Source organism: Thunnus albacares, chromosome 6 (genome assembly GCF_914725855.1).
Source record: "Thunnus albacares chromosome 6, fThuAlb1.1, whole genome shotgun sequence".
NCBI lineage: Eukaryota > Metazoa > Chordata > Actinopteri > Scombriformes > Scombridae > Thunnus > Thunnus albacares.
In genome coordinates, this window is record NC_058111.1 from 9,824,492 (window position 1) to 9,841,549 (window position 17,058).

Below are 17,058 nucleotides of genomic sequence, written 5' to 3' on the forward strand. Positions count from 1 at the left end.
GGTAATATTTGAAAGGTGGCCATCAGGGCACTCATATTCAGTTGGAATAAATAGAAAAGACATTCTCTATTGATTGCTCCTCAGGGCAACGTGCTGCACAGCAGCTGCTCGGCTGTGCTCGCTAATGAAAGGCAACAAGGGACAAAAAGGAAAGATACAGCATTTGCTCACAGATCCTTTTTGGTCTTCAATATGCCTGAATCAGACACTGCCAAATGATGAAGGCTCCTCATTCTAATTCAAATTATTGATTTATTGCTTAAATCTGGGTTTTATGTAGAATTTTTTGTTCATAAGGTTATTGCTTTATACTATTTGAAAGAAAATCTACATATTGGTATGACAAAGAAACACACGAAACACCAATCATTTTCATAAATTCTCAAATCACCCCCTTAAATGAATGAGATTATTAATGTTGTGTATATTCTGTTTAGGAGCTTACTTCTGTTGCTTCCAAAAAAACAGATAGGTTCAATGTAGCTATCGATATGCATGACTTTGTTGGTCATGATCTTTTAAATACAACAAAATTGTACAAATTAGTTAACAAATGAAATAAATCATTTGAAGGAAGAAAACCTCAGAGGTAAAAAAAATAATTCTCCGTGCAGCCTGTTTGACTTTCTAAAACTGGCTGTAATTGACACCAAAAACAAATGCATTAAGTTGAAGTAGAGTCATTTGAAACAGGAAGCTTTTATGTATTATTAATGTCAAGATGTTTTCAAATTTTCATTTGTGGTGAGACTGCAACCTGAGCTTTCCTCTTCAGAAGTCCATTATTGTGGATTCTAACCCCTCTCAATAGTCATATTCATTGTGGCTCTAAAGGTTTCACTGATTTTTCCTTTCTCTTGTTTTATGTCATGTGATCTTTAAAGAACTGGGAAATTTATTTCACAATCTGCTGCAAAAAAAGAAAAATGATTCCTTGACAAGAGGCAGCAACTGTAGTGAGCTGTTGTGCAAAGCATGTTGGGATAATTAGAGCTATTTTGTCCAGCTGTATAAAACCATGATAACCCATGACCAGCTTTTAATGTAAAACATTTCGCAATACAAGTACAATAAAATATAATCTCTTCATAACATATTTTCTCACTGTACTGCTGGATAAGAAGGTGCTGGTATAATTATATAGAACACCAGATTGCCTTGTAGATGTCTTGCGATAAGTGAGATAATGAGTGATAATAGCTACAGTGTTGATAATAATGACCACAAGTCCTGTAAGTGAGAGATTCTGTTGATTCACACACACACACACACACACACACAGTATCTGCCAATAGCACACACATTGAGGGTCTAATGCATGATAATTACATTGATGACAAAGAAATAGGGAAATATTGGATGTGAAGTTTTGATTCATACAGATGCACTTGGTGAAGTCCATTAGGCTTGAAAACAATCTTCTTACAATGAAGGCAACTGATACAACTGAGCAATTACCCTCAGGACAGCACTCAAAATTTTGACATTGTCTTATCTTGTCTAGTTAATATATGATAGTTGACTATGACTAAAACACAATGAAATTTGTTTTGGTCTTGTCAAACCTTAAATACTTGAGTTGAATTGCTTTATCCTTGCAAAAGTTCTCTTACAATGAGATCACAACAATATAGCAAAATAAAAACATGAAAAACATGTGTCATTGATAAACTTTTTGCTCTATATATCTCAAAGGAGAAAACATTAATATACAGTACACAGTGTTTTATTGTCACTGATTATGGATGTGGAAGAAAGAGATGGGTTAGAGGTCTCTTAGCAACTGTGCATGCTCACACCAGCCAGCTAAAGACTGATGTTTAACATCATACATCTTAGATGGCTGTTTTTTTCCTAGTGCAGCAATTACTCTTTCTCAGAGTTCAATAGAAAAACATGTTAAAGTTATTTCACATTATCAAAGCTCCAGGCAGGGTTTTTCAGGGGAACTCGGACTCTTGTGAACCGATGCAGAAATGTTGAACAGAGAAAAGTTAGAGTTGGATTCTTGGAACATCCTCAAGGCAGTGAGAGAAATAAATTTGCGAATGAATTGATTCAATATTGTGCTTTTTGTGAGAAAGTCTTTGTGACATTACTGAGGGGCAACATGTGTGCATGTACAGTATTTCAGCTTGAATAAATCATCTTATTTGTACTAATGAGTGTCAGTAGGGCCTCTGTGTTGTCATATCCTCAGTATCTACTCAGTACAATGATGCTCATGTCTTCCTTTTAGTTTTTACCAAACATCACATGATATATTTGCAACACTGGCATATGGCTTATCTGGAGCCTACTATGGCAATCATGTATGCACTACTGCATCCTCACCTTCAGTCTACACTATGTTTCTCTCATCTCATGACAGTAAACCAAATCTATCTCTCCTGCATGCATGAAGACCCTCCTTTTCAAAAGGTACCATAGGTTTGTCTAAATTTGTAATCGATATAGTTAACTAATATAGTTAATGTCATGGTTCTTTACTGACATATAATTCACATGGCACATGGCAGTGGAAAGATGCTTTTATGCTACTGTAGCCACCTGACCAGCATAAACAGCACTGAACCAAACCAATTAGTAAGTAAAAAGAACAAGCTAAACATCCAAAAAAATTTCTCAGAAGTTGCTGGAGGCCAACAGAGATACTGGACTTATATTCATCAAGTTGTCAGAAACAACTCCAGTTGCCCATGTTTCTCTGTGACTGCAGGGTGTGTTAGTCATTTGTTTGTTAGTCATACTGATATATTATTTTTTAATTAATTTCTTTTGGACTTTTATGCCTTTGACAGTTGAGAGATGACAGGAAACAAGGGGAGAAAGAGTTTGGGAGTGACACACAACATGTCTGCTACGGAAACGAATTGCAGACATTATGATGTATGAGTCGTAACTAGTCGGCTACCGGGGCCCGCCAGCCAGCCGTATTGGTATAGTAAGTCAATAGGTCCTGAACTTACACTGACTTCACAAAGCTATTTTACGAGTTGGGAAACATAAGCTACTCATTAGTAAAGTTTCAGACTACATTAGTAGAAAAAAGTACAGCCATTATGCATTTGGCCATTGTCTTGGTCATATAAACCAAGTCACAGCCAAATGAAGCCTAATTTTATGTTGCTTTATATTGCGAGACAGGGTTTCCTTGAAGCTGAACTCAAGTGGCCACTTTTTATCTATCATTTAGCTTATTTTTGTTTTTTTGTTGTTGTTGTTGTTGTTTTCATTTCCTCAGTAGGAAAATCCAGCTAAAGCCAAGCTGAGGTTAAGGATAGAGGATGTTATTTTGGGCAAGTAAACAACTGAGAAAGGGCAGTATGTGGTCACACACGTCTAATGCCCTTATCTTCCAATTGTAACCATTTTGCCCTCTAGAGCTAAGGAGAGGCGGATGGAAACTAGTCGTAGTAAATATCAGATTCACAAGGAATAAATTAATTTAACAGTGTTGTTTATGCCTTTGTGTCCACCCTCTCAGTCTGTGGAGCAAGATCACTCAAAACTCAAAATCAGGGTTGCGTTTTTGTGCAGATCTTTTGGAGATTCTTGTTGTGGGCAAAAATGGCTATGATATTTTATATCTTATACATATTGTTTGTATATAGGCTTTTAATATGACCTTAAACTGCTGGGGTTTTATAGAATTGTTGATCAGTACCATTGGCTTGTTTCATTTATGGATACTACCCCAACACTTTTTCACCACACCTTGGTTTTGCTGTGATATAGTCCCGGTTTAAAAGGGCGCGGTGACGGCTGGAGATGTGTTTTCTGTGTTAAGAGCGCGTTGGAGTCGCGCGTCAGCAGACGGATGTCGCTTCTTCTTCTTCCCACCTGATTCGACCAGTGTGTTAGTCAAATAAAATGTGTAGGGCAGAAATACGCTATGCCATTAAAATGCCCCTACAGACGAGAGAACGAAAGGGGTGGGCGGGGGATTGCATGACATGCCACTGAGTTACAGTGTCTTCAGTGAAGACTTGGTGATAAGATGAGCATCCAGCCACGCAACTTTCCTTTCTGACAGCCGCAGCCTCTGGTTCTCCGTCGAGTGGAAAGCAACAGGAGGACGGTAAGTTTCTGTTTCTTTTGCGCATGATTACTTTAGACGTCGATTGGATTATATGTGATAAAGTAGGTTATATTTCTAACAGAAAAAGACAATAATATGTAAACATTTGATGTAGTTTCTCTTTAATCATGTGCTGTGAAATGGTCTTCTAAGTTTTCTACAAAAATTACCAAATTTATTCATATTTCAAATTATGTTTATGTTCATTTTAACTGCTGTAGATGTGAATATGTCAATAATTGGTGTTTTCATTATTTTGAGTGGCCAATTATGTCCTAAAAAATAAAGCATTATAAACCAATTTTGAACTGAATACTTGAATTATTTTGCATTTTTTTTCAAGTGGATGTAAAAAAGTATAGTTAAAATCTATACTTTTTTTTTTTTTTCAACACTGCAACCTGATCACATATTTTTCCCTGTCTTGTTATTTTTCACTCATTCTCAGTTGAGACTGTGGTGCTGTGGCCACAATGTCACAGCTGTATTATAGGAAAACTGGAAACTCCTCATACAGGGACCGCATCCCTCTGCGGATCGTGCGGGCTGAGGCTGAGCTCTCTGCCCTGGAGAAGGCCTACCTGGGGGCTGTTGAGAAGGGGGACTATGCCAGTGTGAAACAAGCCCTGGAGGAGGCTGAGATCTACTTTAGGATCAACATCAACTGCATCGACCCCCTGGGACGCACAGCCCTGCTCATTGCCATTGAAAATGAGAACCTGGAGATCATCGAGCTTCTGCTCAGCTATAATGTTTATGTGGGTGATGCCCTGCTACATGCCATTCGCAAAGAAGTGGTGGGAGCCGTAGAGCTGCTGCTCAATCACAAGAAACCCCGTGGAGAAAAACAGGTAGGTTACTGTAGATCCATGATAACATCCAATATAGAGTTTACATTCCCACAGGTGCTTTTCTTGTTGACTTGTGTATTTCTATAACCTTTATTACATTTGTTAGTTTCATTTTATTCAAGCAAATTTATAAAGTCATTAAAATCACATCCATGGACCGATTCACCCTCTGCAGCAAATCAAAACTTCTTTTATACAGCACAGAATATCACACTAAAATTTAGATTGTTTTTATTATTTACCTCCAGCTGTGTTTTAGATTTCTGTTTCCTACCAGCTCATCATGTTTGTTCATGTGTGGCGAGCGTGTGGCAACCTCAACAGTTTAGAAAATAGATTTGTGGATTGTAACTGCGTGTTTACCTTTCATGAACACGGGTTGGACAATAAAGTTCAAGCTCTCAGTTCAATGTCATGTCAGATTGGATTGGATGGCTCCAGAAGGGATACGTCATTTTATTCTTCAGTCTTAGAGATAAAAGGAAGAAAAAAATATATGTTTTCCTCTGTCTAGTAGTTTTAGGCTTGGCTGTGTTTATTTAGGGAATCCAGCACTGATACTCTTTGATGTGCTGCTGTGGGTCTTTTTGCCACAGCTTTTATAATAAAAAGTCTTTATCCACAGGTTCTGTATCAGGCAGTTTCATATAGACTCTGGTTGCGTTCAACTTCTTGATATCTTTGTAAATATGTTTTTTGACCCTGCTGTGTCTCACTGTAATGGACTTTGTGAAGCACTCTGTGAAGACAAGGGAAACAGAAAAAAGGTTGTAGTTGCTTCCAATCAGGAAGATATTTTGGGGCCGGCTGAACCACAAGTCATTAGCTGTGTGCTTGCTGTTAGACAAGATAGTCAGAGATCCAAGACAGATGAAATTAGACCCGTTCAAAGTGTCCATACAGCTAGCAGTTATTTCAGTGTTTCTGTGAGGGGTTTAAAAAGCTTTGTGAGCTATCTGATAAAATAATGGTGTAATGGTTCAGGAAGATATTTTGAGGCCAGCTGAGCAACAGGCAGTTTCATATCTGTTCTTTTATGTGTTTCTCTCTTGTCTATCTGAAAAGGTCCCACCGATTCTACTGGACAAACAGTTCTCAGATTTCACCCCGGACATCACTCCAATCATCCTTGCCGCCCACACCAACAACTATGAGATCATCAAACTGCTTGTGCAGCGAGGTGTCTCCGTACCTCAGCCACATGCCGTGCGCTGCAACTGCGTTGAGTGTGTGTCCAGTTCAGACGTGGATGGCTTGCGTCATTCACGCTCTCGTCTCAACATCTACAAGGCCCTCTCCAGCCCATCTCTCATCGCCCTCTCCAGCGAGGATCCTTTCCTCACAGCTTTTCAACTCAGCTGGGAGCTGAAGGAGCTCAGCACAGTGGAGAATGAGTTCAAGTCAGAATATGAGGAACTGTCCCGTATGTGTAAACAATTTGCAAAGGACCTCTTAGACCAGACCCGAAGCTCTAAAGAATTGGAAATAATCCTCAACTACCGCGATGACACCAACCCTCTGCTGGATGAGAGTGCTAATGATCTGGCCCGACTGAAGCTAGCTATCAAATATTGTCAGAAAGAGGTAAGTTGTATATGATATCCTCTTTGTCACATGACTGCTGTGACAACAGCAGTACAACAAGAGTTTTAGGACAGAAAAGGACAGGAATTTGTGTCGGTGACACTGGTACACATATAGACATACTAGGAACTGACAGGGTGCTACAGTATATATTGACACTTGTGGGACAAGTACAACATAGAATAAGTATGTAAGTGAACAAAGTGGTCTAGATAACAAAAGCAGTGCCAAGATGAGCTGTAAATGGCCTGAGATGGGTGGAGATGTCCTGTGGGAGTTTAGAACAACATGTAATTGCCAGGCTGGCTCTTAATGCAATGCATTACAGTAGCCCTCTCAGAGAGTCCCATGACGACTGGATAATTGGGGATAATGATGGAATAAGTGATGGCCATTTCCCAGAAATACAAACTCATAATATTTTAATTAGAAACGGAACCTTTTACTGTCTTTTAACATCTTCTTTGGAATATTTATCCTCTGGATGTAATGCCAACTTTCTGTAATGTGTTTTGAAGTAGAGCTCCTAAAGATGTATACATTGTGATTACACAGTGGCAGTAACAGAATAAGATATGCCAAAGTGTTTTATAACAAGCAACAAGTAAAAATATTTATAACGGAAACATTTATAATGGATTATATCTGTAAATGTATATACTTTGCATGAGGTTTTTCTTAACCCAGCAACAGGTGACAACAATGAAAGTGTAAGCTAGTAAAAAATGATAACTTTGCTCTCAATCATCACATTTAGAAAAATGTAGTCATCATATTTCTCTTTACAGTAGGAGTCCAGGAAATGTGGCACTATAGTATCCAAAAACGAGAGTACAGGATTGTTTTGTTGTATTTCAGACAGTTGGAATTGTGAGAATGAAAGATCAGTGTGAATATTAGCAACTCCATGTGCCACAATTGGTTACCAAGGCAAAAGGTTTACGGCTGAACTCAGTGGCTATTGGGTTTATCACATTATTATTACTATTATATTACCTGTTATTATCACCTGACCCTAACAAAACAATCAGAAAGATTACATTTACCTGAAACTGAGGTAGTTATTAAAAAGAAGATATTTTTCAAAAAATATTGAAAGCAATACTAGACAATGTTAAACACCGGTGGCGCTAATTAGAAGGGAGACGTCACTGTTTGAACTTGTTCAGATAATGTAACATGAAAACCGAACAGTCTTGGATTGCTGTTTTGTTCCTAAATTTAAATTGTTCTCTTCCTGAGGATGAAGAGTTGCATCTAAAGCTGAATTTATTTTGGTGAATTTAATTAGGTGAATATAAAGGCTCTCATTTAGAGAGGATGAATCTTTGTTCTCTGTTTTAGGCTTGGAATTAAGTCATGAAAATGAAAACTTGAGATTTGACTTGGACTCATTTGCTGTGTGAGCTGACTCCTTTTGACCTGAATGCCTTGAGACTCAACTTGACTTGAGATTTGAAAACTGATATGTGCCATTAAAATCCCAAAGTAATTGTTAATGTAACACAACAACTCCAGACAGGCCTTGTATAGCTGTGCCACTCATCTTGTGTATTTAATTATTTGCTCTATACCTTAGAGTGAGATTGAATCAAGAACAATCAATGAACGTAATCAAACAGAGAGCTTAATGGTTTTTCTCCATTTGTGCTCAGACATTTGTGTGCAGCTGTATAACTCATTACTGCTATTGTTTAAATGCTATCCCTGTATAAAGTAAGTGATGATGATAGAGTTGTTTTTCATATTTCATATCATGCTAAATAACGAAGATTATTTTAAATTATTTTTGTATTATACCAAGAATTATGATAAATAGTGTGTTGTTCATGGCCCATATACAGTATGATCAGTTTCAGACAGCAGATTTGTTGCAAAATTTGGTAACTTAAAAGGTAGAGTCAGTGATTCTAAGAAAGATTGTTGATATTTGAACTAACCACCAAAACAAATACACTCCTCCCTACATGCTCCTTCAGAAGCTCTCTGTGAGACACACGTCACTCCCGCATCTGGGATTCAGTGTGTATTCATTCATCTAATGACGAATGGAAGCGTATCTGAACCAACATGAATGACGGATGTCAAATGCGCTTCTAAAAACACTTTCTATGTGAATTGGCCATAGCCTCTTTGCTAGCCCTCCCCCACTATTCAACAGATGCTGGAGATGGGAGACTGTGATGTCATCACAGACAGCTGCTCTGATGACCTCCCCCTGTGATGTGCATGAGCACGAACGACCCCTGATGATTGGCTGGAATAGTGTTTTGTGGCTCGGTGTGAGCCACTTTGTTTGTTTCCCATTTACAGATCCAGGGATGTGTATAACACATATATTCACTGAATCTGATAAAAAGTTTATTGAACGTTCTCCAGAAATTCTGACTTCCCCTTTAATAACTTAAGTCTTTGAGATTCCATCTATGATTGCCCTAATTTTCTGCACCAGAACATGATATATACAAGCCACACCTTTTGTTGTTATATGGGTCAGGGACACTTCAAACATTGCTTTATCTTGACCCCTTCTAGATATTGTATCTCTGGATTTAAATGACAAGTATCTAGTGTGAAAAAGTAGAATGAATGAATACCTTATTTTCGTTGATCAAATTCATTAGCACAGCCTTTTTTTATTGAATATGTATCATTTGAATGCACTGGAGGGATTTGCTCTCAGCAGTGTAGACACAATTAAAAAAGCTTTGAGAGCCAAATAATAAACTCTTGTAGCATCACTGCTGTGCGACTGTAATGGTTAGAATTTGGAGACATACAAGAATTAATCAACTACAATGACTTGAGTTTTGTTACATTTGTGACAGACTTGATATTTGAGTTGGATGTTTCTCTAATGACTTTAGACTTGGACTTGCACAGAAAGAGGTCATAACCAGAAGAACAGCTCTGGTTATGGACACAGTGTATTGCCCCTTTTGAACTCAAGTCAAGTCAATTTATTTATAGAGCACATTTAAAAAAAAAACAAATGCTGATCAAAGTGCTTTACAGAAAGATGAGAATTACAATCAAATAAAAACACAGATATAATTTTCAGGATAAAAAAAAAGAATAAAAATGCAGAACAGAATTAAATTAAATTAATGTCTTAATGACTATTAAAAGGAAAGAAAAGACATGTCTCTGAGGATCAGTTTTAAAAATATCAATGGAGGGATGGGGTTGGAAAGGAGATCTAATAATGAGTGGCAAACTACTCCACAGTTTAGGGCCAACAATGGAAAATGCCTGATCACCTCTAGACTTATACTGAGAGTGTGGAATGAAGAACAGTGATTGGACTTGAAATAGTTGAGTGCACCAACAAACAGAAGGTCCGAAAGAGTTAACAATTTTTCTGTTTAAGATCAGTTATTGAGGGAGGTGGCCATGACTACAAATTGGAGGATTAGTGTCATCATTATAGAGCATTACAAGGCATTGTGCTCCAAACACCTCCCAAACTGAAACTACGCACATTAACTCTGAACGATTTTTGCTGCCAAAAATGTTGCAAATGAGAAATGAAATTAATTTGGAAATGCTGATTGTTTGTCTTTCCCCTCTCTAACTACACAGACATGTCCAGTATGCATGTTGTTGTGTATCGAAAGTGTATTATGTTGTGAGTATGCAGTACATTAATGCTAACAACCAAACGAATAACACGTCCATAAGCTGGGCAGTTCTGAGGGTTTGCCATTGTGGGTTTCTCTAAAGAAAAGGCACCAAAGTCGTTACAGCATTTTAATGGACCACCAGCACTTACTGGATGTCCACATTATTAGTGGTCATCATTCCATTAATGTATTCAGTAAATTCTTTGTTCTCCTGCTATTTCCTCTGTCTTTGTTCATTAAAATCCTTTAAATATGATTTGTAAGCATTTAAACATAAACAATTAAAAGCAAAGAAGGGAAGGGCACTCATTCTGCTCTGACCTGGGTTTTTCTATCTTAGACTATTGCTTAGTGGTTTCTCTGTATGCTGGGGAGGGCACATGTTTTCATGGACCTGTAATAGTAGAATAAGAATGAAAGCACTGATAAAACCATGTTCAGTACATTGTGGTAACATTGTGGTAGATTAAAAACGTACAAAGTATTGTCAAAAGATTCTTCACTTTTTGTTTGTTGAGCTAAGCTTTATTATATTAATGATTAAGTTTCATCATTTTGAAATTGTAAGTGGGATTATTAAATCCTACCTCTCAGTTAAACTCACACCTTAAATTGCCATAATTCTCATTCAAAATTAAGATTCACATGATGCCACATGGCCTGAGAACTTTCTGAGATGCTAGCTTGTTATTTTATGATTGAATAAGTGCAAAACATAGAGTAATATTGTGTTCTTGTTGTTTTTTTTTAATCACATTGCTTTGTGAGGGATGTGAGAAACTCTTTTCTGACAGTTGCAAATGTTAACTACCAAAAATGGCAGCATAGTGTTAAAGTATTTTCTGTGCAACTGATTTAGATTATATTCAAATAAACTGATTAAATGTCTTAATGAATTAGCACCATACAGTATGTCTCCATTATGAATGTGCCTCAGGACAGAATTCATACTTGTTTTTGAAGTGTGCAGATTGGGTCATTTTCACCTTCCAAAAGTGTCCTCAGACAAAATCTGCTCCCTCCAGATGCTACCTTTTGCCTCCAGTCATGTTATAGCAAGTCAACATCCCACAAGGACAGATAGGAAATATTAAATATGTCAGATTCTGCACTGATAGATGACCTCTTCACCCACAACTCTGCTCTATAGTACCATAATGGGTATCCATTTAGCCATAACTTGGTTAAACTGAAATTAACTTCCATCATCATCTGCAGATATCCAGCACATGTTAAATCTAATCTCAGAGGGCAGAGAAAATGTGTATGAGAAACAGATTTGACAATCGCTTCTTAACAGAGGATCAGAGAGCACTTGTCCACTTTAGACTTTTGTCCTACATGCTTTCAAGATGAGCCTCTGATATTAATTTTGCATCTTATGAGTTTTTAATCACAATTTTACTCAGACAAGATTAATGTCAGTAACATTATGTCTCTCTTTTGTTTCTTGTCCATCTCTCTGTGTCTAATGGGATAAAGAAAACTAGCATTATCTTCATCCCTAAATGCTGACCAGCAGCAGGGGGAGGCTCGGCAGGAGTCGTTTTAACTTTACCTGGGAGAGTTTGCACTATAGGGAAGAACAATGCATTTAACATTTACAAAAGGTTTTGTGGTCCAGACATTTCTCCAAATCTCTACACATATCCTGTCAAAAAATAGAAACAACAGAAGAATCACCAAATTTATTGATCTAAAGAAAGTTTTACATGTATTTCATGAAACATGCTTACATAAACACACAAATGATATTAAGATTGTTTTTAGAGTAGAGAAATGTATTGTAGAGAAAATGGCGTATACTGAGATAATGCTAGTCAAGATAATCATGCATTATCATTGTGCAATTAACATTTCATATTTGCACATGCTAACATTAAGTATTGCCCCACCACTGACATTTTGAATAGTCATTACTGTCTTTAATGGTGTGTAGTGTTTTGTGTGTAGTTTTGTTTTTGTGTACTGTCTGTACTGCAGATCATGGATGGAGGTTGTGATTTTTCCACTATTTTCTGATTGTATTTCTAAGACGAAGAAGTTTAACTTCAGTTATTCTCTATTTCTTTGTCTCGTTCTCAGTTTGTTGCTCAGCCCAACTGTCAGCAGCTGCTGGCGTCTCGTTGGTATGATGAGTTCCCAGGCTGGAGGAGGCGTCACTGGGCAGGGAAGTTCATCACATGTATCTTCATTGGCCTCCTCTTTCCACTGTTGTCCATGTTCTACCTGATCTCTCCAAAGAGCCGTTATGGGTTATTCATCCGTAAGCCCTTCATCAAGTTCATCTGTCACACTGCTTCCTATCTGACCTTCCTCTTCCTGCTCCTCTTGGCCTCGCAACATATAGCTGCTGCAGGAAACAACCTTCAGGGACCAGCACCCACCACTGTGGAATGGATGATCCTGCCCTGGGTGCTTGGTAACAAACGCACACACTAACAGACGCATGTTTATCCTCAATTCAGCATGCACTGTTGTACAACTGTACAGTGTAGTCATGCAAATGCATTTTTGAAGGAAGTCTAACTGAGCTGCTGATGATGGCACAATGAAAAATGAACACTGTTGTTTTTTCATGTCTTCAAGGCTTCATATGGACAGAGATCAAACAGATGTGGGATAGTGGTTTCCAAGACTACATAGATGACTGGTGGAACTTAATGGACTTCATAATGAACTCCTTGTATCTTGCCACCATTTCCCTGAAGATTGTTGCCTATGCAAAGGTATATTATGCAGTACAGGTATATGACAGCCAGGGATTCACATATTTTGTGATCTACACAGTTAAAAAAAGGTATATTTACCCTAGGTTTTAACTTTTGCTGCACTCCTAATGATCCTTTATGTTTAATCAGAAAACTTTGAAAACTTTCAGCATCTATTTCTGATGACAGTCCGTGTAGTCATTGTTCTCCTTCTTTTCAACAGTACAGTGGGGAGAAAGCCAGATCCTCCTGGGAAATGTGGCACCCAACTTTGGTGGCAGAGGCATTGTTTGCCATCGCCAACATCTTCAGCTCCTTGCGCCTTATCTGTCTTTTCACTGCCAACTCCCATCTGGGCCCCTTGCAGATTTCACTGGGTCGTATGCTCCTGGACATCCTCAAGTTCCTCTTTATCTACTGTTTAGTGCTGCTAGCCTTTGCCAATGGTCTCAACCAGCTCTACTTTTACTATGAGGATGAGGATGCGGGTAAATTTTGCAAGGGTATTCGTTGTAATAGTCAAAACAACGCCTTCGTAACGTAAGTTGAAGTTTTTCTAATAAATTATCCCTAACGTATGTGCATTGTGAAACATTAATAAGTTTGTTTTTCAGTGGTGCAAAATTTGATGTATGGTTGTTTGCTTTTCAGGCTATTCGAGACACTGCAGTCATTATTTTGGTCTATATTTGGCCTGGTTTCCCTGTACGTGACCAATGTGAAGCCAGACCATGAATTCACTGAGTTTGTGGGATCTACCATGTTTGGCACATACAATGTCATCTCCCTAGTAGTTTTACTGAACATGCTAATTGCAATGATGAACAACTCCTACCAGCACATTGCTGTGAGTGGTGAAGCTAATCTGTTTTATAGTTTAATTACACCAATTTGTCTTGTTGCAAAAAGTGTTAATAAATTGTTGTTTGTTTTTCTTTTCAGGATCACGCAGATATAGAGTGGAAATTTGCTAGAACAAAATTATGGATGAGCTACTTTGAAGAAGGGGGGACTTTACCATCTCCATTCAATATAATACCCAGTCCAAAGTCAGTTTGTTATCTGGTTGGATGGATAAAGATTAATATGTTTAAGAGACCAAGCGTACAAAGGCTTGAAACCTTCGAAACCCTGGGGGTAAATTGTTTCCAGAAATTTGTTCTGATCTGTACTGTCACACCGCTGCATTGCATATATTTTCAGTACCTGTCTGGTATTATAGTCTCAAAGCGGGTGGCTCCAAAAGAATTAACAGTAAATTAGATTACCTGTTCTCTTTAGAAATTGATTAGTCGCTACATTAATGTATATCATAAGACCTCTAATTGAGAAAGGGAAAGTAAAAAAAATAATAAATTCTACTATAAATTCTCATCCTACCATTGTAAATAGAAATTATATATGTCTCTTTGTTAATGGACTATTTTTGTTCTTTAATTGTAGAGACGTGCAGCTGAAAATGTGAGACTAAACCATGAATATCAGGTAGTAATTTGTTCTCCACTGTAATGTTTGATGTTTTGTTCTTAATTTAGTTAGCCTAATTTGTGACCTTTTTGCCTCAAAAAAATAATATGTAATTTTTTTCAGGAGGTTTTGAGGAGCCTAGTAAAGCGTTATGTGGCTGCAATGATTAGAGATGCCAAGACAGGGGAAGGGTTGACAGAGGAGAATTTCAAGGTAGTGTGCACAACATCAATACCTTAATTACCCAAGAGTTTTTCATTGTTTTGTAATCTCTGTTGTTTTTAAATCTCTTCTTCAATAATTAATAGGAGCTTAAGCAAGATATCTCAAGCTTCCGCTATGAAGTCCTGGGAATGATGAAGGGTAAATCTTATGGTGGGATAGCAGGTCAAGTTGCAAGCACCACCTTGGCTTACCCCGGAAACTCATTCAAGTACTCTCCCAAATTCTCTACTGATGAACCACAACAGAAGCTGAACGTGTTTGGTGTGACTGCCACCGTGCAGAGTGGAGCTGCCATCGCCTCCAACTCAGAGTGCTCCAACAGGCTAGCCATTAGTCCAGTTGTCCTAGCCAGTGCAGAAAAGAGTCCAAACAAGCTAGCCACGGATGTCTCAGAAGTTGGCTTCCTCCAAAGACAGAGCAGACCCCCCTCTCAGAAATGTGATGAAATATATTCATTGTCAGAGGATGATACTTTAGAATCTGGTGGACAAAACCAAGAATTTCAGACTGAGAAGGTGATAGTGGAAGTCGTACAGAAAGTGGTGAAGGACATTCAGGAGATTGAACATTCATGCAAACAGCACACCACGGAAGTTGACAATGGGCCAAAAAAATATAAAAATTAATCTGCATCTACAAATACAGTCAGAGATGTTAATCATGTTAATTCTTAATTAAATTGTTCAACTTTCATTTATATACCAGTTGTAAAGTATCTTATCATGTATATAATAATACAATAATATCATGTTACAGTAGCTCACACTATATTTCATGCATCCAGCCCTGATCAATAGAAGGCAAACAACAATGCTGAGTGAGGATTTACCTCGGTGAGTGCTGACTTGATGCTCAGGGAATAATGAAACAAGTTAGTAATTCATTTTTCACCTGGAGCTATTAATTCCAAAGAGCCCTGACATCCTGCTGCCTATCCTCTACTCTTCCACTTTGTACTGTCATGTTAACAGTAATATGCAAAAAATACTGTATCTTATTTATCTATAGAAAAAGTATTATTCCTCATATGCTGACAGTATCCAGTCCTTTTTGATAAAATTGTTTTTAATGCTATAGCACTAGAGATTCACTGCAAATGAAAAGTCCAGTACAAATTAAATGAGTTGTTATTATTATTATACAGGCAGAAATAGTCAACAAAATTAACAGAGTACGCGCATTTATTTGTATATAACATCTGACCAAGTTAATTCTTAATTAATTACCATGATATTAATAATAATATTGACATATTTGGACAAATTATGCAGTTGATTAACAAGGAATGTAGTGCCTGCAGTAGTCAATACAGATTTGAATGACAGATTTTTAACACGGTTTTTCTTTTACTCCACTGTTACCTTACTGTGCTGTTCAGGGTCAGATCAAAGGTTAATTACTAATTATGTTGCAGAAGAAGCATGTTGTTACAGGTTGCAAGATTGTTACAGGCATTATTCCTCAACCAAATGTGCTTGTATTAGCCACTTTGCAAACGTAAAGGCCTTCCAGAAATTTGTGTGTTACTGTTTTTTTTGTGACATGTATAGAAAATCCTCTGTGATTAAATAAAAGGAAGTGCTAGTTCAAAGAGGGTTTCTAGCTTTTTTTTTTTTAACTAAATTTAGCCATGCTAGCAGTATGGCTCCAGGGATGCCAATGTCTATCTGTCTGTCTCAAAATTGCAGGGTGGATTGCCATGACTATATCTAAGTGCTACCATGAGACATATCATGACAATTCTTTAGTGGATTTACATGAAATTTGCAATAGACATTCACGTTTCCAAGAGGATCATTTCTAACAACTTTACTGAGCCCCTGACTTTTCCTTTGGCTCCTCCAGCAGGTCAAAGTTTTCACTCACCATTAGGTTGTCAATTTTGCATTTTTTTGAAAACATTCATGGTCCCCGGAGGATGCATTTTAACTTTGATTCTCTGACCTTTGTGATTGTGAGCTTGTTAATATGCTGACATTAAAATTTAGCTCAAAGCATTGCTGTGCTCCGCTAGCATGGCTGAAGACTTTTATCTCCTTCATTTCAAAATGCACTCTGACTATGTAAACTGGCATTAGAGAAGAAAATAATTGAATTTTTTTTGCACAAATTGGTCTTTCTCCTGATCTGCTTTACTGATGAAATCTTCTCTCTCACTGTGTTTACTGCAGGGAAAAAAACATTTCATTAAATAGTATATCACATGTGATCAAAGCTCTATTTAAAGGTGGAGTCAGCAATTCTGGAGAAAGATTGTTCAATACACTTTTTGTCAAATTCAGTGAATATCGCGCTAGCTGTCTGTTCTGTTGGTGCACTGTGTTCATACACAGCCCTGGCTCTGTCAATGGGAAACAAACAAAGGGGCTCAGACTGAGCCAGAAAACGCTACTCCAGCCGATCAGCAGGGGGCATTTGTGCTCATGCACAGGACAGAGGGAAGTCATCAGAGCAGCTGTCTGTGATGACACGACAGTCTCTTGTCCCCATCACCTGGTGAAGAAGCCGTGGCCAAT

General features: G+C 37.8%; 1 protein-coding gene across 1 annotated transcript; it reads left to right on the top strand.

The window, feature by feature from the left end:
• The first annotated feature begins 284 nt into the window (after positions 1 to 284).
• trpc4b (transient receptor potential cation channel, subfamily C, member 4b) lies at positions 285 to 16,115 on the top strand. Its single transcript, XM_044354837.1, has 11 exons — positions 285 to 4,081; positions 4,530 to 4,932; positions 5,998 to 6,516; positions 12,225 to 12,561; positions 12,729 to 12,868; positions 13,074 to 13,390; positions 13,502 to 13,697; positions 13,793 to 13,987; positions 14,294 to 14,335; positions 14,441 to 14,530; positions 14,626 to 16,115. The coding sequence occupies exons 2-11, from the start codon at positions 4,555 to 4,557 to the stop codon at positions 15,166 to 15,168; spliced, it is 2,757 nt and encodes a 918-aa protein (XP_044210772.1). The 5' UTR covers positions 285 to 4,081; positions 4,530 to 4,554; the 3' UTR covers positions 15,169 to 16,115.
• The last annotated feature ends 943 nt before the right edge of the window (positions 16,116 to 17,058 follow it).

Coding starts and splice junctions, on each gene's coding strand:
- trpc4b (XM_044354837.1), top strand. CDS start 4,555: ATGTCACAGCTGTATTATAGGAAAACTGGAAACTCCTCATACAGGGAC. Junction 12,869..13,073: donor AGATTGTTGCCTATGCAAAG/GTATATTATGCA, acceptor TCTTTTCAACAG/TACAGTGGGGAGAAAGCCAG. Junction 14,531..14,625: donor TGACAGAGGAGAATTTCAAG/GTAGTGTGCACA, acceptor AATAATTAATAG/GAGCTTAAGCAAGATATCTC.